Source organism: Grammomys surdaster, unplaced genomic scaffold (assembly GCF_004785775.1).
Source record: "Grammomys surdaster isolate TR1022 unplaced genomic scaffold, NIH_TR_1.0 125574, whole genome shotgun sequence".
Taxonomy (NCBI): Eukaryota; Metazoa; Chordata; class Mammalia; order Rodentia; family Muridae; genus Grammomys; species Grammomys surdaster.
The window spans coordinates 731,556-758,462 of record NW_021620421.1 but is presented as its reverse complement, the minus strand read 5'-3'; the positions used below and the strand labels follow the sequence as shown (position 1 = coordinate 758,462).

The window sequence follows — 26,907 nt, the reverse complement described above, 5'->3', positions numbered from 1 at the left end:
TAATTACATGTGTACAGATATGATGTAATTACTTATAAGCAAAGCTAAGTCTCCAGGCCATGATGTTAGTTATATGGACCTTACCCAGATAAAACTCAGCATACATAGCTGGACTCTGAGCTCAAACCAAGTTCCTTGTGAGTTTTAATCTATTTTCAGAAGAGTAAGGGTTTCTGCCTTGGACTTTGTATATTAAAATCCCACCCCCAAAGCTGGGGGCAGTGACGGCTTTACGGCAATGAGATTATGGGGGCCAACCCCTTACGAATGGGTTTGAGCCCTCATAAGAGATCCCAGAGAGCTTATTTGTCATATCCTATGTGAGAACTCAGCAAGATGGTTATGAATACTAGACCCTCACTTGATACTCAATCTTCAATTTCTCAGCCTTGAGAACTATGGAAAGTAACTTTCTGTTGTTTATAAGCTTTTTGGTACACCCACTTGAATTGTCTAAGAGCTCCTTTGGGACAGAAGAGGCAGTACACCCTGGCAGAGCTGAGGAGAGCCACCGCCCACCTACATGTTGGGAAGACTGAGAGGCCCTGACAGCCAGGCAGACAAAAGCTTCCTATTCTTGTCTCAGTGTAGAAAAGGAACCTCACAGGCAGGGAATGGGATTTCATAAAGGAAGATGTGCCATAGAGATGAAAGACTAGAAATGGAAGACTTTGGCTTGGAAGACTAGAAATGGGTTTGCTGGCAAAGGGTCAGTGCTTGCAAAGGAGCAATGAGCATTAGTGTCCAAGGACTATGAAGGAAACTGTTGGGCATGTATAAAGAAACAAGAAGGTCAACTGTATGTCTGTAAACCAAAAAACTCAGGGATTACAACAGGACAGGAACTGGAAGTCTTTCCCTGACCTTTTTCAAGACACTATACACTGAGGCACATGGGGAAGACTGGGCAAGTGTAGGTAGGATAGAAACAGAAGCTGTGTCAGCTGGTAACACACAGTCTAAGAATGGTTTTTCCAAGAGCAAGCAAGGAAGAGGTAAGGTAGGGATGGTGACCTTTCAAACGTGACAGATTTGAGGGACTGACTAGGCCTGCCCTTTAGTAGTGATGGCAGCACACACAAATGAGTGAAGGCAGTTATCTGTGGAGCTGCTGGGTGAGTGACAAAAGTCAGTGACAATTCCATTTTGCCAAGAAGGTGGTGGGTAGTGTTTGCAGCTGAAATAAGAAATCACAGTGCTGATCCCACTAGGAAGCTGATGCAGGAATACTGTAGCTGTCTGAAGAGCTGACGAGTGTCCAGGAAAGCTTGCATTTATGGAAAAGCTAGGGAAGAGCAAATGCCTCTACAGGGATTTCTAGAAGCTCCTCTCTGGGATGCACTGAGAAATAAAATGTCCAATGATATGCAGTGAGCCCACTGGCAAATATTTAAGGGAAATGTCACTGCCGCCCCCTAGAGGTTAGGACTTTTCTATTCCAGACTTGCATCCATCTGTAAACTATAATTAACTCAGCTTCATTAGACTCCAAGAATTCTGCGGATGTCTTTGAAGCTGGTTCCAGTCTTATGATTCTATAATAGGAACAGGGCAATGCTTAGAGTCAGCTGTTTTTCATTGCTAATGCAGAAGCACTAGGAAGAAATGTCTTACTTAAATGGTCATTAAAAACTTAGGTAAGACATGAAAGTTTCCCTGATGGCATCTATTAAACTGGAAACAACAGACTGCTGTCCAGAGCTAAGGGTTTATCCTGTGTGACTGTACAAATAGGTTTAACACACTGTTTAGGAGGTGAAGATTGAAAACATAACCTCAGGAGACACGCAGCTGCTCGACAAGGGCTGTGGCACTTACTGTGGTTTATGCTTTCTGCGCTGGCCTCTCGTCCTCTGGGAAACCGCCATCCAGCTACCCACTGTTCAGCAGGGCTTTCTCCCAAGTGTGCAAGGTATGGCACAATCGAGATGATCCCCTTGCTCCCACACCCAAGGCCCTCTTCCTACCCTCAGTCCTGGCTCCTTGGGGACAGCAGGAACCCTCTCTTCTCCACCTAGAGAGCTGATGTCTAATTTTCCAGGTTCTTTGCAGCGTGGTCTTCTCTGCTTGGGTTTCTCTGAAAAACTCTAGGAGGTTAATGGAGAAAAATGTTACAAAGCCTTCTGCCACAGTCAGATATGGTAGAGCTTTTCAGTTGGTTTTGTTCTTTTCTCCCTAATGGTACTTTACACAGAATTCTACCACCAACCCTCACTTAACCTCTCTCCTTGAGGTATCAGACCTCCCAGCAGGCTGGAAAACAAGCTGTGTAGGATCCATGCCCTTGGTTGGGACCTTGAGCTGACCTACCAGCTTCCCAGGACACCCAACTAGCTGGTTCTGTGGGTCTTGTGTGAGCGTGCAGCTGTGATCTGTGTGCCTGTATGCTCTCTATCTATGTATCTCATGCATCAGATGGGGCAGGAGCAAGCATATGAACAAATAAGAAAGGAAGACCCAAGACTGAACACTAGTGCTCAGGAGCTGCCCTACAGATTCCCCATGGGGAGAACACAGAACAGAGGCATCAGATGACTTGACTGAGAATCCCAGCAGAGCAACTGTAAGCACAGAGTCCCTACAGAAGTACCAATAAAGAAGCTAGGGAAATGTTCATCAAGTGGTAGAACTTATACAACTTAAGGATTTCTTTGTGAACTTATGATGCTGTGTGGTCATTTCTGGGGGAGATACTGGGGAAGGGGGTGAACTTAAGTCTGTTCTCATAACTTTTACATGTCTAGTTGGTATGCTCTTGCAATTTTTTATTATTGGAGAACTTAGTCAGGATTTAAACATTAAAAAATCAAAACAAAAAATCTTTAATATGATGCTCTCAGTCAACATAGATTCTTTCCAAATAGCTTCTACCATCTAGTTTCTCTCAACTGTCCCAAGTTAGCAGTGAGCTAACAGTGGTCTGGAGTAGCAACAGCAACACTTACTGCCCCAAAGCCAGGAACATCCAAAGAGTAGTCAGCCTGCTGCCTCAGCCAGTCAAGTAGGCTCTTGCTGGGCACAGTTTTCTCAGCCTGGCTGCTGGATGCTGCTGTTGGCTCAGGAGCTGAGGAAGCAGCTCCTGGCCCTTCAGGGTGTGTGGTGCTCAGGGTAGTCTGCCCTGCATCTTCATGGACTTCCTGGATTAAGACAAAAATGAGTAATAATGATGGCAAGATTAAGTGAGTTCCTAAAACATGCATCTCTACAATGCTCACACCAGTCACAGGTCTACAGTAGAGCATGGGGTATTTGACTTTTCCAGCTGCTCCCACTCCATCTTCACCACTGGGTGCTTGGATTTCAACCCACCAGACTACCAACTCTTCTCTGCTCTTATACATGCTAGGTGCTCACCTCTAGACTACCGACTACCCTTGTGTACTCAGCAGGCCTGACCTCCATCCTAATTTTCATTCCTTTATCACCATCTCTCACTGTCCTAGGCACCTCCTCCTGTGTCCTAGGCACCTCCTCCTGTGTCCTAGGCACCTCCTCCTGTGTCCTAGGCACCTCCTCCTGTGTCCTAGGCACCTCCTCCTCTGTCCTAGGCACTGCCTTCTCAGATTCTCACATACCAGAAAATTTCATGCTGAGGTTTACTCACCTGTTCCTCCTCTGTGGCTTGACTGTGTCTCATTCTGCTTAGAATCACCAAAACAAACAATCCTACAGCAGTGCTAACAGTGCTTGCATCAACAAATTTAAAAATTATCCAGAGAAGAAGAAAAATGTATATTTTTCCTACTAGTCACTCCTTTGGAGTACTATGAGTGCCGGAGGGGATCACTGCTTGGTATTTCTACAAAGCCTTTCACGGTGGGGAGAGCACACTCACAGCATGTAGGTAGCTGGGGAGGTGCCCAGTGAGTACAGAGTTTAGCTTGTACACACAAAGACCAGAGTACAGTCCCAAGAAACTTTTTTTTTTTTTTAAATGAGGGAAAAAAGCCAGATGGGACAGGAAAGATGGCTCAGTGGTTAAGAGCACTGGGTATTTTTCTAGAACCTACATGGTGGCCTGTAACTATCTGTAACTTCAGTTCCAGGGAATCTGATACCTTCTTTTGGACTCTGTGGGCCAGGCATACACGTGGTACACGCACACACACACACACTCTCACTCTTAGGCAACACTCACATAGATAAAAGAAGAATAAGTAAATCTAAACTCCCTCACCAAAGATTAAAAACAAAACCAAACTCTAGGTGGCAGCACATGCTTGCAATGCCAGAGCTGAGAAGGTGGAAGCTGGTGGATCCCTGAGCATCCCTGAGCTCACTGCCTAGCCAGCCTGGCCTAACTGGTATAAGCTCCCAGGCCAGTGAGAGCTCCATCTCAAAAAATCAAAGGGTGGACGCTACCTGAAGAATGATATCACACATGCACATGCACACACATTTCTACTCCAGACCAATGAAATCAGAACTGGTAAATCTGAGGGTCACATTGATCCTAGTGACTAAGGGTAGAAGTTCAAGTGAGCCTACAAATTTGAGACTAGCCTGAACAATACTGAGATACCACCACCCCTCCCCACCTTAAAAAAAAAGTTAGGATGTAAGTTAAATGTCACACTATTAAAAGGAAAGCACAAGACTAAACAAACAGTAAAATTAGTCTATAGAACTTGACAGGGAAAAAGATATACCGCTTCTATCTCTCAAGTTATACACAAAACCTAAAAGGAAGACACAGCCAAATAACACAGTTCTCCAGTGATATTCTCAGTATCTAGATAACAAGGCCCTTGGTCTGATTTCCTGCTGTCACTTGGCAGCTGGACAACTGAGGGTTGTTTTCAAAAGCTTATTTTAAACTTCAAACTTCAAGTAGTCTTTTTAAAAAAAAAAAAAAACAAAACAGTTGTTGTGAGGCTCTAATCATGAAAAACTCTGAACATAGTACTTGGTCCACAGTAGGCACTCAGTAAATACTGTCATTATTTATTTAAAAGAAAAAAAACCTATGAAATATTTTTAGGACTCAAAATTTTAAAAAATACCAAAACTCAAAACACAACATCAGGCACTAAACAAAGTCTAAGAAGATTTTTCTCACCCTTCTCCATGGTTCATAAATCTCCATTGAGTTTAGTTTAGAATGCATTGTTTCTTTGTGATTTGCAGGGATCTTCACAGCAGCTGTCTCAGATGCTTTAGGACCAGAATGCAGTTTGTTGGTGTGCCCCACATCAGTGCCAGATCAAAGCCAAGATCAACCTTCCATCTCCCACATCTCAGCTCCTGGAGAGCCTCATCCTGCCTGAGTAATGCCGCCTGCCACCTGGCCTTGCTTATTCAACTGCCAGTGGCTCTTTTTTGAAGCACTGGAGGATTTGGGTTGCTTCTACTTGAAATAAGACCCTTTGGTTCATTTTTCTAGGCTGTATGCATTAAGGGTCACCAATGGGTTACTATCATCTATTCTAGAAAAGATGGAGGACATTTTATAATGACAGAAAACAAGAACAACTTAAATTCATGTAAAAGATCCATAAATGAAATACTTGATGTCTGAGAAATAAATTTCTCAATATAGAATGGTTTTTACCTTGTAGTCTCATAGACTCACCAAGATTCCAGCCTGAAGTGTTTGTTCCTTCAGAAAGATGAGGTCCATCCCTCCTTCAATATGTTTTCGCCTCCCTCTCCGCCTTCTCATGGCAGCATCATCCCGCCTGAGGCTTCCATTGACGATCTGTCCAGTCACTGGGTGGATCAGGCCAGCTTGCAGAATTCCAGACAAGTCCATACCAAGGGCTCCTTGAAGTGAACTGATAGCACCAATCTTAGGGGTGCTGGCACTCACTGGGAAAGGAGATGTGGCTCCTGGAGACCCCTCTGATGAGCAGGAGAGGTCTATAGCTGACTCCCCATGCCAGCCATTGAGGACAATGGGGGAACGCCCATGGGTGGCAGAATATTCTTCGAGGCTCCGAGCTTTGGCATCCCTTTCTACCTCAAACTCATAGGGACGTCTGTGCTTTTGTTCATCTTTTGTGAATACTGGGGCTAAGAAGCTCTCCTGTGAACACACATGGCAAGAAACTTGAATGTAACTTCTGTGGCCAAACACCAGCTCCTTCTCCAGGCCTCATTTCCTCAGGTCTTGTATTATTTCCTGCTATCTTCTCTGTGACTGCAAGGGTCCTCAAATACTAGTGCTAAACCACCAGATGGCTTATTAAATCTAGAGTCTACTTTGGTGAATCTACCCTGTTGAACAGGCTTCCAGACTATACCTGTAGTTGCAAGTGTAAGAAGTCTGGAGAGTCTCGGCCTCAGCTACATAACAGAATCATTTGGGAAGTTAAACAAAACAACTTAATATCTAAGATACACCAGAACAAGTAAATCAGAGCCAGCAGTTTTTCAAGGTCTCTGGCTGAGTCTAAAGTGCAGTCAAATCAGATTCAGTGTGCTAGTAACTCCTAAATCACTCATCTTCCTTCCATATAGACACTCCTTTCTGCCCCGATTTCATAACTGGTATCTGTCCTCTAAGGGCTTAAAGACACCTATTCTCTCCTCAAGTCACAGTCGCCAAGTTTATTGCTTTTTCTTCCTCTAACCTGCAGCCCAGAACGTATTCTCTGAAGCATCATTACCTGGCATGTCTCTCTTCTTTCTTTGCTTCCCCTGACAACCTGCAGGCTCTAGTTTAGGAATAAAACCCTGCTTTTTCTTCTTTGTACCAAAACTTTTTTTTACACAATTTTCTTCCACGAGACAGGGTTTCTTTCTGTGTAGCCCTCGCTGTTCTGGAACTAAATTCTTTAGACTAGGCTAGCTTCCAATTCAGAGATCCACCTGCCTCTACCTTCTGAGCACTGGGATTAAAGGTGTGTACCAACAAACTACCCAACCCCACTGGCTTATATCAAAACTTTTAATAGTTTTCCAGTCTACAGAATAAGGTCCAGAGTCCTAATTAACACTAACTACCTGACTAAAAAAGTAAACCAAAATCCCCAAATACTTGTTGAGTAAATGACTCAACGGAAACATGGGATATTGCTGCTGTCCCTTGGTAGCCCATACCGGCCGTAACCTCACCTTCTGGATCTGGGCTGCTAATGCTGCACCACTGCTGAAGCTGTGTTCTGCTGCTTCTGGCTCTGAGAGGCTGCTTCGAGAACCTGCACTGCTGGATAACACTGGCGTGGGCAGTGCACCTGAGGGGTCATACTGGTGGCTGCAGGGCCACTTCCCCTTTAACACCACATGGCAAATATTATCTAGGCGGTTAATTATCACACGATCCTGGGGAAAAGAATAGCAGCACTGAGAATAAGTTTCAAGTTACCCAAGTCCGCAAAGTCCCTGAGAGCAGGGGCTAAATTTTTCACAAGAAGCTGACCAGAAAGGAGTGTTCAGACATACTACACAACCTATAAACGTTATAGTCTGGGCAATAAAGAACAAATCTTCAGTGCTATGACTAGGGGCAACTTGCCATTTTCCTTTGATTGTTTAATTAGTCTGGTGAATATTATCCCCCCCTTTAGTGTCTCACCTTCAATACTGAAGGATATATAGCTAAGTTTGTCCAGTAGAAGTATTTTTATGAGGTTTAATGCAAAGGAGTCAAAGCTGGGAATAGCTTGAGTGGAGGATGCAAGCTCTGGGAGATACCTTTGGCCATTCTGAGAAGGAATAGAGGGTTTTCTCCTGCAGTAGCTGAGCAATGGTGGGAGCCCGCACTTCCTGCGCCTCTTCCCCAAGGTCCCCTGCAATGCCTGATGCCAAACTCTTACTCTCTTCCTCAGAGTATTTGCCTGGGTAGTCTGTAAAGATAGGTTAAAAAACAAACAAACAAACAAACAAACAACTAGATAGTTGGGAAATGCTAGTGACGTGAGGGTTCTAGACATGTGAACCTGTCTGTCTCTTCTGTCTTTAATTAGTTTACTCAGTTCTAATTTATTTTAAATTAATTATAAATTGCCATATCTCCTACTTCCAAGAGAACTAAATTAGTTAAACCAGAGGCAAATCCTGCTTAGGGCCACTCAGGCATGCTGACATGTAAGACTACCTAAACATTCCTTGCTAGCTTAGTGGACAAGACAATACTGAACACTATTTTGAAAGTTAAAAAGAGGAATGAAATGTGATAAACCAATAGGATGATATTAAGAAAGGATGCTATCATGAACCTCCCAACAAAGAGCCATAATTCATATAAAAAGTAAAGCAAATGAGCCTGGAGACCAAGGATAGTGTGTGTGTGTGTTTGTGTGTAATAAGATCTCATTATGCAGCCCTGGCTGGCCTGGAACGCATTGTATAAGACCAAGTTGGCTTTAAAATTAGAGATCTACCTGTCTCTGTCTCCCCAGTGGTGGGATTACAAGTGTGCCATCATGCTAGCCAAGGTCAAAGTTAATTTGTAAGTGTCGTCTGGAATATCAAAGATGTTCTAATAAGTAATGACAGAGAATAAATAGAGGGCAGTAAAATGTTCAAGTGGAAACTCAGGCTTCTTTTCCTCATAAACTGACAAGGAATGTGTGTTACTTCCCACTGTGAAATGAGTCTCCTAGGGAGCCACTGAAGCTCTTTCCCATGAGCAGTCTTGCTAGGACTGGTGGATTTAGGAATAAACAATACAGCTAGCTAGGGTCTAAGCTCTCAGTGTTTGCTTGACTTATAGGGGAGAGAGAAAACCACTAACTATAAAGGAACAGCTAGATTGTGGCAGTGCTGTACAGGGAACAAACACACATAGCAAGGTGGCTCACACAAATAATCCCAATATTCCAGAAGCTGAGGCAGGAAGATTGGGACTTTGAGGATAGCCACGTCTATAGAGTGAAAATCTGTGTCACCCCCCCCCCCCCAAACCCCAGGCTGAAAACATCCAAAGAGAAGAAAACATGATGTGCTGACAGGAAATGAAGGGAACCAGCTGTGCAGGTGAGGAAGCAACTGGGGAAGGGTAGGACACGCTAAAGAACAAAGACAGCCAGGAGTAGGGAGAAATGTGAAGCCAGGGACAGAGATCACCTGGGTTATCCAGAGTCCTGTAAATTAAGACATAAAACTGGATTTTGCTCTGGCGTCAATTGAAGCAGCAGTGAGAGGTCTGAAGCAGGGGGACAACCCTTAAGGAGCACTAGTAAGCTACTGTTCTCAGGACTTCAGGACTTCTAATCTCCAGAGTAGGCTAACTTGCCTGCACTACCTCTCCCACAGCTCTGTGGGCAGCGCTCCATAGTGTGTGCACCAGTGCCAGCACTTATCCTTACCACAGAAAAGAGACTTCTCCTCTAACTCACATTTACCATGTGCTTATTTGTCTGCATTTTTAGTACTTCATCTTTTTGGTGATTTATTTATTTACCACAACAGTGTCCAAAAGTGATGTGAGTCTTATAATTTGATACAAGGCATGATCTTTGGTTAGTTCAGGTTAAAAGGAATCTAGGAGCATGGTTACAGATAGGTCCTCCTGGCCTGGCCACAAGTCCACCAAGTCATGTTCAGTTCAGTTTCCAAGTCCTTTCTGTAGCTACTGTGTACATTTTAACTTGGGTTCAGTACCAATAGTTGTTAATCACAATAATAAAAACTAAAGGTGGAAGTTTTTAAAAAATGGCAACATGGGTTAGGGAGATAGGTCAGGGGACAGACAACTGTGCAGTTACTATGCAAGCAGGAGGGCCTATACTTGGATCCCCAGAAACCACAGAAAAGCTGGGCATGGTGGTCTAACATCAGTGCTGAGAAATCTGTAGAGACAGGCTGATCCCGGGGGCTCATGGGCTAGCCAGTCTAACTGAAATGTGAGCTCTAGATTCAGTGCAAGACCCTGTCTCAAAAAATAAAGAGTAATCAACATTTGGCCTTCAAATATGAATGCGTATTTGTGTGAGTGCACACACACATAAAGTGTACATATACAAAACAAAAATAAAAATTAAAAACAAAAAGCTACAGGACCCTAGATGGTGAGGCTTTTCTCTCCCCCGCTTAATAAAGGCTATTCCTGTCTCACTCTGGAGTACCATACTCAGGACCAGAAAATGGCAAGAACAAACCATCTACTTTGTTCACCATTACACACACTCCTGGAACCTAAGGAAATGAGGAAGAACCACTGCTGTTCACTGGCGTGCACTGCAGCACTGTGTGTACGCCCCCACAAAGAATAAACAATTTCAGTCACCTACATTTTTTTTTTGAGGGAGGGTCTCACTCAAGAGATTCACCTACCACTCACTGTCTCCTGAATGCTGAGATTAAAGGTATATGCCACCACACCAGGCTTGAAACTCCTTCTAACCTGAATCCCCATTAAAAATTTCACTATTTGAAAAGATCAAATCTATGTTTTCAGTTGTTTGTAACTGTTATTTTTATTTGTGTTCAGTTCTAAAAGAAACCTAACACAAATGCCCTGACATAAAGCACAGGGTTTTGACGATGACACGAACAACTGCTTTCTATGCTCACCTCAACAAGGCCAACTTGACTTGTATTTTTGGAGTTCCTGCAAATTAATGGCACCTGTATTAGTTGCAGGTCTCTTCTGTCCCAAAGCTGCTCTATTTCAGCCAGCTCAGTTCATCTAGTGTAGGAACAAAGGATTTCCCTATGCCGGTATGCATCCTATGCACATAAGCACACAGTCCTCTAGGTAATACGGCTGCTGCAGTGCAGCCACTGACTCCACAGTCACCCCAGTTCTCTGGGTGACTCAGCTGCACTACTTTGCTGAATGTTCATATCAAGACCTTGTACCTCTTGGGTTACCTACATGGTGAGGGTGGGCAGGCCCGTTTTAGGGGTTAAAACTATGGACTGCGGCTCCGACAGCATCCCTCTTCCCATTACACGAGTACACAGTTATGCATACTGTACCGTGACTGTGGCAGGTTCCATCTTTCTCATAATCATCTTTATTCTCAAAATCCATGTCTTCTGGTTTGGGTTCACATCCCTCAGGAACATACATGGAGAAACTCTTCCCCCCCTCAGAACTTTCTTTCCACGGTTCTTTTAAAAGCTCATGCTTCAGTTTAAATGGCTCTGTTGGAATAACAGCAGGCTCACCTTCCACTGTGGTATTATTGGCTTTGCTTCTGTACAGGTCTGGCTGATAAACCTTGGGTTTCTCTACTTCAGATTCCTTGCTCCCCAGGCCATGTGCCCACCTTTCAATGTGTTTGCAGTGGCATTGATTGGCTGAGGGCGAAAAGACCCTCAGTGGTCCAGGAGTCTTGCTTACCACCTCCAGCCTCCCTTTCTTGGCTTCATCTTGGTGGAAACTGAGGTTCTTTCCCCTTGGGATGTTTGCAGTGGGCTTGGTGAAATCTAAGACCTCTGGCTTTTCTGTGGCGCTTGCTACTATGGCTAAGGTTTCATCCTCATTTTCTTCCTCTTCCTCATCACTCTGATTCAAAATCAATTTACTTTCTAAACTCTTGTTTTCTAATAAATCAATTAATTGCTGATCTGATGAGAAGTTTCTTTTGGAGTCATAGACGCTAAGGCTGCAGAGATCTACAAACCCACTTTCATGTTCTGTATCTAAGGCAGGGGAAGCTAAGCATTTGGCCTCTAGGTGGCCTATGCTTTCAGGTCTCCGTCCTGTCTCACTGCAGCAGGGCTCCCCTTCTTTTGAGATAGATACCAACAGATGTTTTCCATTTTTAATATTCATTTTAGCTACTCCTGCTTCTAAGCTGCTCATGAGAGAGGAAGCTGAAGTAATTTCTGCCTCAATACCAGGAGGCTGGCAACTCTCATCTCTGCTGGTTGAGATGGTGATAGTATTTTTCCTGGACTGTGTGTTGGTACTTGGGGCTTCCTGAAAAGAACGCGGCTCTTGGCTGAGTCCTGTCTTACCATATATCATATTTTCCAAAGACTCAGGCAGCAAGCTTTCATCATGGTCAAGAGAAATGACCTCCTGAACTTTGGAAACAAAGTTTTCACAGGTTATGTCAGGTAAACCGCCCTCAGGCAGGCAGAGATGATCATCCCTGCTCTCCATTTTTACTAGGTTCTCTGGCTCACTTTCAAGAGACTCTGAAGTCCTACTCATTGGGGTGTAAGTAAGAGACTCGTATAGTTTAGAATTGCTCTGGTAAAGGCAACAGAGACTTCCAGGTGCCTGGGTGCCAGTTCTTTTGTGTTGGGCATAGTTTCTATAGGCATCTAGGAAGGACAGCTGAGGGTCATTCATGATGTAATAGTCAGTGCGGTTGAGCCCATGTTTGGCAGTGCCAATGAGCAGGTCTCGATCATGTTTCCCACACTCCCACCAGACTGGGAGGTAGAGGCTGGGCCTGCAAAGCTGGAGGCGCTCATGTAGTTGAGGGCATGTGAGCACCTGCTCACGGACTTTCCTCAGCAGTTCAATGCGGTACAGAGTCTTTGCTGCCCGCTCCTCAGTGATGGGTTCAACATAGATGCTGGCATCAGGGGAACCTGGAGAGAAAGAGACACAGAGCTTTTACACAAGGCCGCTGTAAAATAGAAACAAGCAACAGTTCCCACTTAAACCAATGCTATGTGCCCTGACTAAACTCCTGACATGTATTCCAGCTTCCAAAATATCCTGATACAATCACTTCTGTCTTAAGAGGCCCAGAAAAGCCACTTTGCCTAAGGTAGCAAAGCAGGAGTCAAATCAAGTCTCATCAATATGACTCCACGGTCCAAATTAGCTCCTTGACTTGAATGAATATACTTTAAAACCAAGCCACATTTGGGGGCAAGAGGCTCAGTGCTTGTTTCTGGTTTCCTAAAAATGTGGCAACATGGCCCAGAACAGTTTAACCAATCATATAAGGCTGAAGGGAGACCAAGAGGAAGCTGTGTTAAATTCCAACCAGGCAGAAACATCAGAAAGGTTGCCTATTGGATCAGGAGGTGTTTAAATGACAGCACTTATTTTATCTAAGCTAATACATATAAAATAGTTCTTTGTTCTTTAAAAAAGTTTTAGTTATTTTATGTGTATGAGCATTTTGAACGTATGTAAGTATATGTACCAATTTGGTGCACGTTTGGTGCCATCAGAGGTCTGAAGGGGGGTGTCAGATCTCCTGGAACTGGAGTTACAGATGGTTGTGAGCAACCATGCAGATGTTGGGAACTGAACTCAGGTCCCCTGCAAGAGCAACGAGTGCCCTTAATTGTTGAACCATGTCTCCAGCTCCTAGATCTTAAAAACCAAACCAAACCAACCAAACAACCCCCTATACTTTAGAAAGCATAGTTAATGTTAATCTTGTAATACTCCTATGAGGTTTTAACTAAATTTCAACTTTCACAGAAGTTGCACCTTTTGGGAATTTGGAGATCTGAATTACAAGCTCATAGACCTCCAACAACCTACCCATCTTTATTAGAATTTTTCAGATAGATCCCACTTTTATAGCTCAGCTATAGTACTTCTGCAATTTAAATTTACCATGTTCTCTTCTCACCTCCCTGTTGACATAGTTACAAGAGTTTTCTCACCATCATCTTTCCACGTGGGAAGGCGACACACATTCCGACACATGGCTACAAAACTATAAAAATAGTGCTCCAGGCTCTCATCTGACTTCTTGTCCAAGCGGGAAATGACACGGAACTGTGTCCAGTCAAAGGCTTTCTTTTCTTGGTCATACACAACACCAAAGGAAGACACTGTCCTATAGAAGTCGGCTTGCTCTCTTCTAGTCCACCTGAGAGGTAATCAGGAAAGGTAAGGAGTTTTGTACTTTTAGGAATAGGATCTTGTTGTGACCCTGGGACCCATGCTGGTCTTGAGTTCAAGATCTGCCTGCATCCTCTTTCTGAGTACTGGGATTACACGTCTGTATTACTAAGCTTGGCTTATCGTTTATTAAAAAAGCCAACAACTTATTAAAAGTATACACTGTAAGAACCTGTAAAATCCAGAGAGCAGGTGAGCTGGCTTGTGTATTTTACTGTCTATCTTTAAGTCAAACTGGGCAGAGAGGCTTACACCTACTCCCAAAGAGGGAACTACTTCAAATCTTCAGCTCCCCTTCTGGTATTGATCTCTCTTTTTCAAAGTCAGGTATGTAGACTACTATCTCTTGTTCACTGATAATTTAGGGGATAATTTAGGAATTATCTAGTTAAACTTTCACTTGTAGGAGAAAAAGGCTAAAAAATTAAAAATACCACCTACTGTACTTTGCTTTTCCCTCATGACGATGCTGAAGGCAGACTCTGGGGTCTTATTTCCTGTCTCACTCAACCTCTCTTACTGAGAAAGCAAGTGCTCTGTCTTCCCGTAGTTTCTCCCTAGTATGTGGGTGGTGGCCTATGTCAGTCACCTTCTCTGGGACACAAAGGTCCTCACCAGGATTAAGACAGTACTTAGAGAACAGGTCCGTTCCCATCAGCAGTCTTGATGAGGGTTCTTGGGAATGGTGTCCACCCCAGCTGGGAACAGAGGTTGTGATGAGGAATCAGTGAGAGAATGAGAAAAAGGAAGGGGATCTGTAACTGTGCCAGAAACACTTCAAATTTTGTATTGTTGGAGTACGGAGAAAAAAAATTGAATTTTCTATCTTTTAATTTGCTGGATTCTGTCTCAGAAGAAAAATAATCTAAAGATTGAGAACTGCAGCTCTGCTGTGTCCATTTCTAGCCTCAGTGACCTTTTTTAGCTTAATTTTCATATAATCAAGTAACTATGAGTGATAAACACTTTCTTTTTGGGCTTTGATTTTATATGTATTTACTGATCTCAAAATCTTGATAAACATGAGATTATAGTAGGACAGCTTCAACACACACTATTCCTTTTGTTGTTACAAGAATCAGGGAATTTGAAATGATGATACACACACACACACACACACACACACACACACACACACACATATATATATATACCACATGTATCAGTATGGTGTTTTAAAGCTACATTCCCAGAAACTGGGGCCTGACTTCGGGAATAATACAAGTTAGAAAGTCTTACATCTAGGCATTGTGTACAGAAGGTTTAGATCTATTTACCTCCCCACTCAACACTGGAAGCTGTGGTTAAGAAATTCTGAAGACAATCTGTCACCTGGGACTACCCATATACCTCCAGCTATTAGCCTTTCCCTTGTCCCCTTACCCAGTTACCAGCTAGTTTAACATGCTTTCTTGCCCTGGCTGTTACCTTTTTTGGGCTTCCTTGTTGATGAGGTCCATTTCTGAAGTCCTCCTGAACACCTCCTCCTGAACCCAGTATCCTTGGTTACCTGGGCCTAAGATTTCAGGTCTGCACAGCTCTTTGCGGTTGCAGCGCTGGTACATAGTGACCAGACGCCTGAGTCGAGCAGTGAGGGCAGAGGAAACTGGCCAGGGTGATTTGTCTGGGTCGGAGCCGTCCTGGGCTTCAAACATCAGTGAGGACATTAGTATTTACACATACAAATGCAACAGGAGGGTCTTTCCTTGTTTGTTTGTTAAAACCAGGCTTAGTGATTTAAAATAGCTGCTTTAACACCAGTCAATAGTGAGGCTAGTGGGAAAGGCAACAATTTTGCTTTAAAAACAGCTTTACATTGTGGTCAGTGCTGTTCTTGCTCAAATACACACCTCTTTCTGGAGGGCAGAGTCACTCTACAGAAAGGAAAGAGCAAAATTCTGTTGCCTTCTTCACAAACAGTCATGGCTTCGATGCAGCTGACCCTTTCAACTACCAAACCTCCAGTCAAGTTTGAACTGAGATACAAAACACCCCAGACCAGTGAGATTACAGTCCCTTCTTTACTGGTCATATTCTGTCCTGAAGACAGCGCTTGTTTAACTTTTGGATCTGATATTAAGTGGAGGAACTCAGAGACATGTGTCACTCTAGGGAAGCTTAATACAGGTCAACTTACTTTTAAGTCTCCTTAAAGATAGCATTGATTTATATAAACTCCACAGTAACTACAAACTGGGACCTTACTTTTCTTTGCCTGCAGGACACAGTCTCACCTGCCTGGCTGTCATCCTTCTTTTCACCAAAAATGCCATCACTTCCATCACTGGGACTCGCCTAGGGATAAATGAAGCCATTGCATCAGCGAAACTGCAGCCCAGAAGGAACCACTGAGAAAGGCCCTGCTGCAAGGACTACACATGCACAGAAAAGCCTGCAACGTCATTGGACCCAGACAAGCCTTATAACCACAGCTCACTTACACAGTTTCTCTCACATGCCCTCCCACAGAGCTTCTTCCCACAGAGAGTCAGGTTAAGGGATGGGAAACTCGATTGCATTTTATAAGCACCATGTCTGTTTTAGCTGTGAATTTAAATATCTGCTTTGCCACCACCACTTGCAATTTAATACTGTTATCTCACAAAGAACATTTCTGTTTTTCATTGTGAAAAAGGGTCAGGCTACCCTGTTCATTATGGAAGTGGACACTATTTTTATAAAACATGACTGCTCCATGGGACCCGATGGTATAAAAACCTACGAACTTAAAATTAAGATGTGAAGCTCCAAACAAATCTGGAGTAAGAACAGAAGTACAGAATTTGTTACGTCAGTGCATTAATGATTGTCCGAACAGATTGCTTTATTAGCTCTGTCCTGTCTCAAAGGGAAACTTTACAGATGATGATGTGGGACTGGGAAAGGAGATGCCCAAGTTAAGAGTGTTCTACTTGTAAGAGGATCTGAAGCAGGAAGACTGTGGCAGTGAGTGAAGTGGTCCCTTGTCTAGGATATTCACTACTGGTGTTTATTGAAAGCACTTGCTGCCTCCTGGACAGGAGACAGGTGCTCTGACACAGTGAAGGTAGATAGACACACACAACTTCCAATAATTAAAACTCAAAACATTCTTTTAGGCCCTAAAAGCATGTATGGACCCAGGAGAGAAAATACTAGACAGAGTGCAGAGAAAGATGTCCATTTTCTGAATATATATTTCTCCTGTGTAGAAAGGGGGTGACACAACCCTTCTTACGGCTCCTCTGGTTATCCCAACTATCTTTGGAGATAGAACTATCACCATTCATGTCTTGCAGATCCAGAAAACTGCCCCAGGAGGCTGAGTGAGTCACTCAGGGTCTCAGACTAAAACTTAGTGCTTCAAATACAGGTAGTCTGATATGAGGACCAAGTTATCTAAGAAAGGGCACCAAGAGAGTTCCAGATAAAATTGGCTTTGGAGGTGAAAACACTTAGGACTGGGGAGCACTAGCTATGCTGCCTTCTACTGTCCAGAACTGTTTCCTGCTATTTAATAGAACAGAAACCTGAGGAGGATCTATGATGCCATTTTGAAATGGCATCAAAAAGTGCCAACCCATCCTACTCTTTAGGCAGGTGAGCAAAACAAAAACCCCTACGACATCTTGTATGTCTGTCTTCCAACCAAAAAGAGCCTTTAGATGTGGCCAGAACATTTGTGAGGTACTTAGAATGATGCCATTTTTAAGTATAGATACCGGCAGGGGAAAAATATTCTACATTATAAAGCATGGGTAGTAGAGGGCACCAGCCTATAAAGCAGAGTGACAAGTTCCCTCTCAAGCCATAATGGCAGCTGACAAGGGCCTGCCCACAGCTACAGGCTCCTGGTGTGGGGTGAGGTCAGCACAGTTTGTCCTCCAGTCTATTCAGCAGTTTGTGCTGCTGCAGTTAGTCAATGCGAGTAATCCTTGAGCAAACACTCCCACAGGAAAGTTCTTGGTAGTAGTAAGTGCTGTTTCTGTATCCCATCTCCTGTAAAGCGTTTCTCCTCAACAGAATGACAGAACATGGCCAAGTAACCAGATGAATATGAGTTTGATGCATAGGAAGCCAATAGTTGTGGGCACACAGAAGGCCTCACAGCTGAGCTCACAGCCTAACATGGAACACCAGTTTCTGCTTCCTGGGGAAGACGTTCATCTTAGAAATGTGAGTTGATTTCAGGCAAGGGACCCAGAGTGCTGCTGACAAGGAACAGACAGAACACAATCTCTCCATCCTGAGAACAAAGCCTCTATTCTTTGGCTTTGGGCAAGATGCTTCTTTCTCTCTAAGGGGCTTTGCTTCTTCTTAAAAATGGAGAAAGTAATATTCAGCTTATTGGTTGTGGAGTGTAACGAGTAACCTCCATGCTGGCACAAAGCAAATGCATTAACAGCTGGTAGCCGGGAGAGGGGCTATGAACAGTCACTTAGCATTTCTCCTTTACCTGGAGCATATGCTTTTATGTAGACTCCAGAGAATCATTAACAGCAGTAACAGCATCCCTGAGGGCTACTGAGTCTAGGGAAACTGCTGCACAGGCTGGAGTCAGTACTGCATAAAGATTTAAAAATTATTGTTAACAACTGAGTTTAGACAGCTGGAGAAAGTGTGGAGTGGGGACGTTGTTAAAATAGTCCTCAATGGCGAAGATGAGATTCAGATTCAGAAGTGACGACTAAGGAGCTTGTAAATGCTATGCAGCTATGCTAGTGAATGAGCACAGGCTGTGCTCCCTCCCAAGTACTGCCAGCAGCTGAAAGTGGCACAGCTATATACATGACACTTCCCCAGTGACAAGTGAGGTACATACACTTCCTTACTCAAAACTAGAAAGCCTAATCTCCTCTGCTCATGGCTGCCCCTCCAGGCCTTGCTGCCTCCCAGATTTTGTCTTGGTTAGGGTGGCAGCAGCAGTGCAGACTTGGTGGGATATGTAGACTCAGGGGATTTCTCCTATGCCCTTACCAAACCCCAGCGTCAACACAGTAGTCAGCCAAATAATGAGTATTCTGTAAGTGCCAGGCTCCAGGACTATAATAGTGGAAAAATCAGAAATGTTAGTCTCAGGGATTCTGTCTGGTGGGTGAGAGGAAAAGACAAGCAGTGGCTATGCACGCAGTACCATAAGCAACATAGAGAGAGCATCAATCAGGGGCTGCTGGGACAGGTCTAAGAGGTGATTCTTGAGCTGGACACTGAAAAAAGTGAAGGAGTCTGCGGAACACAAGGGTCTCTACACAGGGAACAAAAGGTCTGAAGTTAGAGTCAAAAAGACCCTGCTGATGTTTTCATTTTGCAAGAAAATTAAGCATCCTATTTTTGCATAAACTTGGTGTTCAAGGTAGATATAAAAACAAATGTCACAAAGCTCAGGTGTGTTTTTATGGAGCCTGCAGGATCTAGGAGAACGTGAACAGATGAGGGACACTGCTCGTGTCCTTTAGCTTGGTTGGGACTTATGCAGCTAACTGAGACTATGTGCCCTAGTTCTGTACAAAGGGGAAAGAATGATGCCTGTTTCCAAGGATGAATAAAATTCACATACAAATAATACTGAATTTAGAGTATCTTCAACCCCTTAACCCACAAGTAATGAGTTCTTGTTCAGTTCCTAACTAAAGGTTCCTTATAGTAGGATTTGACCATTAAAGCATAAAATTTCTTTACAAGTTTGTTTTTTTATTTCACCTCCTTCTTCCTGATCTCCCATTGGCTACAGTTTCATCCTATTACAGCCTTCCTATTTTAGAAAGCACCCAAGACACAGCCTAGACATTGGCAGCCAGAACTGCAGCACAGCAAAGACAGCACCTGCCACAAGGTACTGTGCTAACAAAAGCTGTTTCAGTACTTATTGTTATTTTTGTTAACAGAGGTGTTACCTTCCCAACATACACAAAGGTGTGATAAAGACTGTTGGACAATTCTAGGTTTGAGACCATTCCAAACACAAATACTCTTAAAACTGTGTGTGGTTCATAAAAAAACCCAACTTCTGAACCTTGAACCTTGTAACTGGCAACTGTTTACTGATCAAAAGTATCACAGATGTTAGAAGAGAGAGAGGACAGGAGGACCTTATCACTCTCATAGTTAGTTCCTCTCAACCTTGAAACTCTGAATGTCATATTTGGAGAGAAAGACTAGTGTGTGCTACAGAAGGTACCAGAGTAGCAAGGAGCTGGAGATGATTTATGATAAGAAATATAAATGAATTAGGGTTTAGACACAACAGATCTGCTGGTCTCATGAAGTCAAAGCTGCTGTGGTTGCCTGAATATGATCAAGCCAGTCAACACTGTAACACAGAAAGAGGGGTGGGGGTGGAGAGTAGCATGGTGTGTGTGTGCGTGCACGCGCACGTGTGTAGACAGTTTCTGGTAGGCTAATCATGCTCTAATGAGTGACCCTACCTGGGAGTACATGCTCAGCTCTTTGAGCAGTAGTAATAACACCACTTTCCCACACAAGACATAAACTTTTCAAGGACTTAATTTTCCTGTGTTACAAAGGCTTGAGAGACAGTGAATTGAAGCGAATCAGGGAACAACAAACTGAGAGAACGTATGTAAATAATAACGAACAGAACAGAGCTGACTATAATCGTGTGATCAGGGGAGTGAAGACTCTGGCTCTAAGTAGAAGCACCAGAGGACAGTGCTGTGTGAACTTCTGATATCAGAATCCATGGCATTCGCCAGAAACATCTGGTCTATGACTCAAAGACAGAGTCTGCTCAAGTGGCACAGGGGCTCAGGCAAGGCCTTCTGCTCCTGGGGTATGCATACATATGTGATAAGCATTTAAGACAATCAGAAAACAGGAGAGAGGAGGAAGAAAAACTCATTTCACAAGCTTATATGACCTGACTAGAAAACTATCCTCCACAATGGGCATGTAGAACATGTTTCACAGGTGCACATATGAAAAGTTTTACATAAAGCATCATTAAGAACCTGGGGAGATGGGTCAGTGTGCACAAGTGTGAAGACTCCAGTTTGTATATGGCTCTGTCTATTATCCCAGCCTCAGAAGAGGGGATACCCTAGAACAAACTGCTTAGAGAGACTAGCCATATCAGTGAGGTCTGACCTTGAGTGAAGAGACCCTGTCTCACCGAATACGATAAAAGAGAAGATGAGAATGATTCTGGACATTAACCCGTGCTCTATATCCACACATGCCCTTCTACACAGGAAAAATGCATGTGTGGTGCACTGCATGTGTGTGTGCTGCATATATGTAAGTGTAACATACACTTGCAAATAAAATGGAAAAAGAGAAAAAATACTATCAAATAAAATTCAGTAATATATAAAAGAATTATATATATATATATATATTTATTTCATGATTAAGCAGAACTTATATTAGTGCTATATGTTCAGTTCAATATTTGTCAACTAATTATGGTAGCTCACCTTATTGAAAGGTCAAATAAGAAATAACAAACAAACAAACAAACACTCTGAAAACCACTTTTATCTAACAGGAAAAATAGCATATGACAAAATTGAACATCTATGATAAGTACTCAGAAACTAGAACTGTGGAAATGCCCTTTGTTTTTGATAAAGAGATCTACAAAAAAATCTATAATTAGTATTATTTTTATAATGAGAATTAAAAAATATTTACTTATTTTATGTTTCTGAATGTTTTGCCTGCATGTATCTATTATGAACCACACGAGTGCCTGGTCTCCTGGAACTGGAGTTATGGATAGTTATGAGCCATCATGTGGATGCTGGGACTTGAACCCCGCCCCATCTTCTATGAGATCAAGTGCTCTTAAATGAGGAGCCATCTCTTGAACCCCTAATTAATATCATTCTAATGTAAGTGTCTTACTCCTAATAGCTACAACAAGGATATTTATTCCACCTATATTACTCAATAAAGTGTTAAAGTTTCAGCCATTACCATAATCCAAGGAAAGAAAACAAGTTTTAAAATTTAGATCAGAGAGGAAGAATTTTAACTTTGTATTTACAGATGATGACAAAAAAAAAAAAATCCATGACAAATGGCCTAGAATGGGTAAGCAAGCCCAAAACAGCTGAAGGGTTGAGGCATATAACAAGTACTGGATTTCTGCATGTGGTAAGGAATATCGGAAGTGAGATCACAACAGCACTTACAATCACTCCCAACAAGAAACATTGAAATGAATCTAAGAAATGTGCAGAGCTTATATGCTGATGAAAGAAACCTAAAACTTAAAAGAAAGTGAAATAAAAAAAATGACAGGTGGCAGCATACTATAATTCTCCTTTTTGATAAAAAGTTTTAATGTAACTCCTACTAAAATTTCAGCAAGTCTCTGGAAATACGGAAACTTTTTAAAATTAATTAAATACTTATTTATTTACTGAGTGTACATGTGGAAGTCAGAGGACAACTTGCAGGAGTCAGTTCTCTCTATTATCTGGTTTCAGGGAATGAACTTAGGTGCAGTAGCTAGTACCCTTATTTGCTGAGCCATGCTACCTCTCTAGATAATCTTACATAAATTTTACATGACAAGTTTACACAGTTACACAGAAAAGCACAAAATAAATAAAGGTCAAATAATTTTGAAAAAAAAAATAGAGTGGGAAGGGATCAGTTGGTTCAATTTTAAGACTTAAGACATGGCTACAACAATTCAGACTATGTACTGCTGACAGGAGAGAACAGAGAGCCCAGTCCATGGAGCCTCACAAATGGGCCAACTGAGCTTTTTCAAAGGTGCAAAAGTAATTTGATAAGGTTAAGAGTAATTATGGATCAACAGGATGCAAACAGGTTAAATAACCTTGATCTAATTTTCATTATTTAAATTAGAACTAACCTAAAATGGATCATAAAACTATAAAATGTGGGGAAAGGGAGGGTGGAAGAGACTCTAGGTTGTCAGGTAACGAGAGCTCTTAGACCTGGTACTATAAACACAACCCATAAAATCAAAAGTGAGAAACTCATTTCTTTAAATTAAAAACTCTTGCCACATTAAAGACAACATGGAATGGATAAAAAGACAAAACTACAAGATGAGAGAAAATATCTGCAAACCACATATCTGATAAAAAGACAAATATCTAGCCTGGCAATGGTTGTGCACACCTTTAATCCCAGCACTCAGGAGACAGAGGCAGAGGATCTCTGACTTCAACACCAGCCTGTCTACAGGCTGTTTCAGGGCTGCACAGAGAAATCCTGTTTCGAAAACAAAATCAAAAAACAAACAACAACAAAAACCAAGGACTAGCACCTGGAATCTGTCACAACCTCTAGATCAGCACAATGAAAGCAGAGCAAGAGTGAAGGATGTGCAAGAACTTGTACTGTGTGGAGCATAGAATAGCACGGCCGGCCATCACAGGCCACACACAAGCAGAGGTGGACCCCTAGAAAAAAGTGACAACATAAATGCAGGATGCATAGGAAGTACACCATTTATTTACTACCATCGTGTAGCAAAAATGGACAGCACAGCTACTTCAAAACAAAGTGGTAGTTTCTTAAACATACATTATATAAACAACGCCATATCCATGCTATAGAGTAATCATCAGCAACCACCCCTGCGCCTAACGTAAAGCAAAAATAAAAAAGGAACCAACTATGGTTGGAACAGACAACCACCTGGATAGACTTTAAAATTATGCTAAATGAAAAGAACTGTCAAATGTTCATACTGCATAATTCCATTCTTTCTACATGTACACCTACATGCCAAAAGAGGGCATCAGATCCCAGCATAGATGGTCATGAGCCATCATGTGGTTGCTGGGAATCGAACTCAGGACTCAGGTTCAGAACAGACGGCCATCTCTCTGGCCTTAACTGAGTGCCCATGGTGCACTTTTTTTTTGTTGTTTGTTTTGTATTGTAGACCAGGCTGGCCTCGAACTCACAGAGATCCGCCTGACTCTGCCCCCCCACCCCCCCAGGGCTGGGGTTAAAGGTGTTCACCACCATGCCTGGCTTATGCATAATTCTATTCTTAAAATGACAAAGTTATGAAAATGGAGAAAAGATCAATGATGTGATGGACGGGGAAAACAAATGGTTATGAGATAGAGACAAGACTTGTGTAGTCACTGAAATGTTCTGACCTTGACTCTGTCAGTGTCACCATCCTGAATATTAAATGATTTTACCTGATCTTACTCTGGAGGATACTTGGTACAGGGTACACAGGGTTTCTCTGTGTACTCTGTACAGACATCTGTATAACTGTAGATGCGCACCTGTACACCAACATCTTAAACTGCAGCTATCTGGATAGTTTTTTTAGAATACAAATGCAGTCAAGTTTGTATGCTTGGAATTTCTGTACTACAGGGTGATACAAGTAAGTGCAGCAATGCAATCCGACTCCCAAATGATGCAGCCCTCTCTCAGCATGAAGGAGCATGCAGTACCAGTGCAGCAAATCTGACTCACCGTTTGCTTCTGGAGACCATCTAACTTGTCCTCAGCACTGTCTTCTTTATCTATGTTGCCTCTAAATAAAAGTAATCATATACCACTTAGGAGTTATGTTACTACCAGGGTGCTTATAAGGCCTTCCAAATCTAAAGGGAAGGTTAGTAGATATCTCTCACAGGCACTCAAAATCTTATGATTTTTTTCCTTTTCTTTTCAGAGAATCTTAGAGACTAAGAATGAAAGAAACTACCACCCAAGACTGTTATGTGGTGGGTAAGGACTGAAACCTCACATGCATGAGGCTGCAGCCTTGTGATCTACTAAGGCACACTCCGAGGCTGACTGCTCAACAACACTATCATTGAAAAAGTAACTATGGCCCATCAAGAGCTATCTGCACTCACAACTTGAGTCCAGGCCGACAACTGTGCACAGTGACTATTCCCACAAGGTCCTCTCCTGGAAGACAACGCTCTCTACTGCTGAGAAGGAAGGTGAACCATCCCCTCAGATATCACATTTGGGACTTGGTTAGCTGCTTTGTGACTCTTGGGAGATTAACTACTGCTGATGCCTGCCTTATATGGGTCTTCAACGCTTAAGCTGGAAAGAAGCGGAAAGAATGGTCAGCTGCTCTGCTCCTACCTTAGGTGCATCACTGGAGTCACCACACATAAAAGCTTTGAGCTACACGCAGGCACCTAAGCCAGGGAGTGTTTTTCCTGAATCAGTTAATTTAACTAACACTAGGATGACCAGCCACACTAGGCCTTTGTCAACATCTCCCAAAATATACTTTTATTTTGGAGTAGAGAACATCATGACAGCTAAAGTGTTTACCAGGGGTTATTGGTAATGCCATACTCCCATGGCTAGCTCTAACTACAGCTCTGGGCAAATAAGCACCTGTCCTTAGCAAAGGAGAGATCTAGCCAAAGCTGTCAGTACACATCTAAGAGATAAATTCTACTAAAAACTTTTACATCTTGGAGATCTATAGGTTTTGGCTCTTACTTTAGTTTTCCTGAGAACTCACACATTTGGAGAGTATGCCAACAATAGATAAAAGTCAGCCAAAGAGAATGCTTCTATATGTTTTGCATACTACCTTTCACTATGCTGAATTGTTACAACTTTTAACAGAGGCTCCTGAGTCTGCCTTACTCCTGGGTTATATGATCCTGGAGTAAAACCGGAAATCAGCTGAGGAACTTTATGATCAGGAAGGCTGAACTTGCTGTGCCTGTGTAGTTTTTTTGCCAGGGGGAAGAGATATAGAGAGCCCTCTGACCAGAATGAGCTGATTGTGGTTAACAAGCTAGGCAGGATAATCAGCCTGGGCAATCCATGAAGGATAGGAATTGGGATTTTGTCCAAAGAACAAGTCTATGGCATAGCAGGATGAACCCAAAGAAGCAATTTGAAGGACATGGGCACAGTACAGTCTTAAGAGAGATGTCAGACATTGAGGGAAACTGGTGGTTTGAGTGAGAAATGTCCCCAGAGGCTCACATCTCTGGATACTTGGTCCCCAGTTTGGGAGCTTATGGAACCTTTAAGAGGCAGAGCCTTGCTTTCCCCCTCTATTATAGGCTACCCTTTGGAATAGTAAGACAAAATAAACTCTTTCTTCTATAATGCTCTTGGTCATGGTATTTCATCACAGCAACAGAAAAGTATGAATACATAAAGATACAGAGTCCTGGATATATGTGAACTAGGACACAAGCTGGTGGCAAGGCATGTGACATCAGAGTGGGCCTATGTGGCTTCTCACCTTTCAGGAATGTCGGAGGTTCCATCTGTAACACCTTGCTCTGCAGAAAGGGACTTTTCATCAGGCATGCCGACTTTCTCCAGGAAGCAGAGCGCTGGGTCAGCCCGCATGGCATTGTACCTTTCATAACCTGAGCAGGCAATGACAAGTATCAGAAGTCAGGTCAGAACTCAGCAGATCTGCCCCTGGTCTGAGACATTCACTTTGTCTCCCTTATTCAGTAAAAACCAACACAAAACGAACTTGAAATAAGGCTTATTTAGGATTAATGTGATCCTGTGAGGTATCCTAATAGGAAGATTCTGGAGCTACTAGAGACTTTGGAGCAGTTTCTTACCCAATCCATGTAAACATCATGTTTGTAAACAGATGCAAGGGCCAGACAGTTCTTACTGGTTTGCTGTTCTGTACGGCAAAGGGAAGCATGAGCTACCTTTACAACCCTCTTCCTCCTATTCCACAACTCTGACACCCTGTTATATCTCAAATGGGTGCATTTCCATACACCCCAACTCTATCTCATGAGTCAGAAAAAGAAGCTGAACAAAGTGATAGATACAAGTGCTGAACTGTGAACTGGACCATGGTTGATGGTTTGCTAGGTTACTAGACTTGGGCCGGTGTTATAAACCCAGGACCACAAAATCCCAATACACACTTGCCAGGGCTGTGGATCTGCTCCTCATCACGTTTAAAGTGAACAAAAGGAATACTCTGATCCAGAATATGAAATTTAAAGACAATGAAACAATGCTTCATGTGTTTGCACATAGAAGCCAGAAATTGGTATTAATGTCTTCCTCTGTTGCTCTCCTTAATTTTTGTGACAGGGTCTCAGTGAAACCAGAGCTCACTGACTGCCTAGAGTAGTAGCTCACCAATGAGCTCAGGTCATCTCTCTCTCTGTACTTTCCTCAGTTCCCTGTGTCAAAGCTTCAGGTGCATGCCACCATGCCTAGCTTTTATGTGGGTGCTGGGGATACAAATTTAGGTCCTTGGGCTTGCA

At 42.8% G+C, this 26,907-nt stretch overlaps 1 protein-coding gene across 1 annotated transcript in view; it reads right to left on the bottom strand.

Moving 5' to 3' along the window:
- The window catches only part of Chd6 (chromodomain helicase DNA binding protein 6), a 117,938-nt gene that overhangs the window by 7,207 nt on the left and 83,824 nt on the right, over positions 1–26,907 (bottom strand). Inside the window, exons 25-35 of the mRNA XM_028786754.1 lie at positions 25,902–26,031; positions 24,140–24,200; positions 15,952–16,012; positions 15,146–15,362; positions 13,477–13,685; positions 10,867–12,438; positions 7,636–7,787; positions 7,057–7,263; positions 5,573–6,025; positions 2,946–3,137; positions 1,968–2,087 (exon numbers count right to left, since the gene is read on the bottom strand). Coding sequence (XP_028642587.1) covers positions 1,968–2,087; positions 2,946–3,137; positions 5,573–6,025; positions 7,057–7,263; positions 7,636–7,787; positions 10,867–12,438; positions 13,477–13,685; positions 15,146–15,362; positions 15,952–16,012; positions 24,140–24,200; positions 25,902–26,031 — 3,374 coding nt within the window. The remainder of the gene's footprint in view (positions 1–1,967; positions 2,088–2,945; positions 3,138–5,572; positions 6,026–7,056; positions 7,264–7,635; positions 7,788–10,866; positions 12,439–13,476; positions 13,686–15,145; positions 15,363–15,951; positions 16,013–24,139; positions 24,201–25,901; positions 26,032–26,907) is intronic.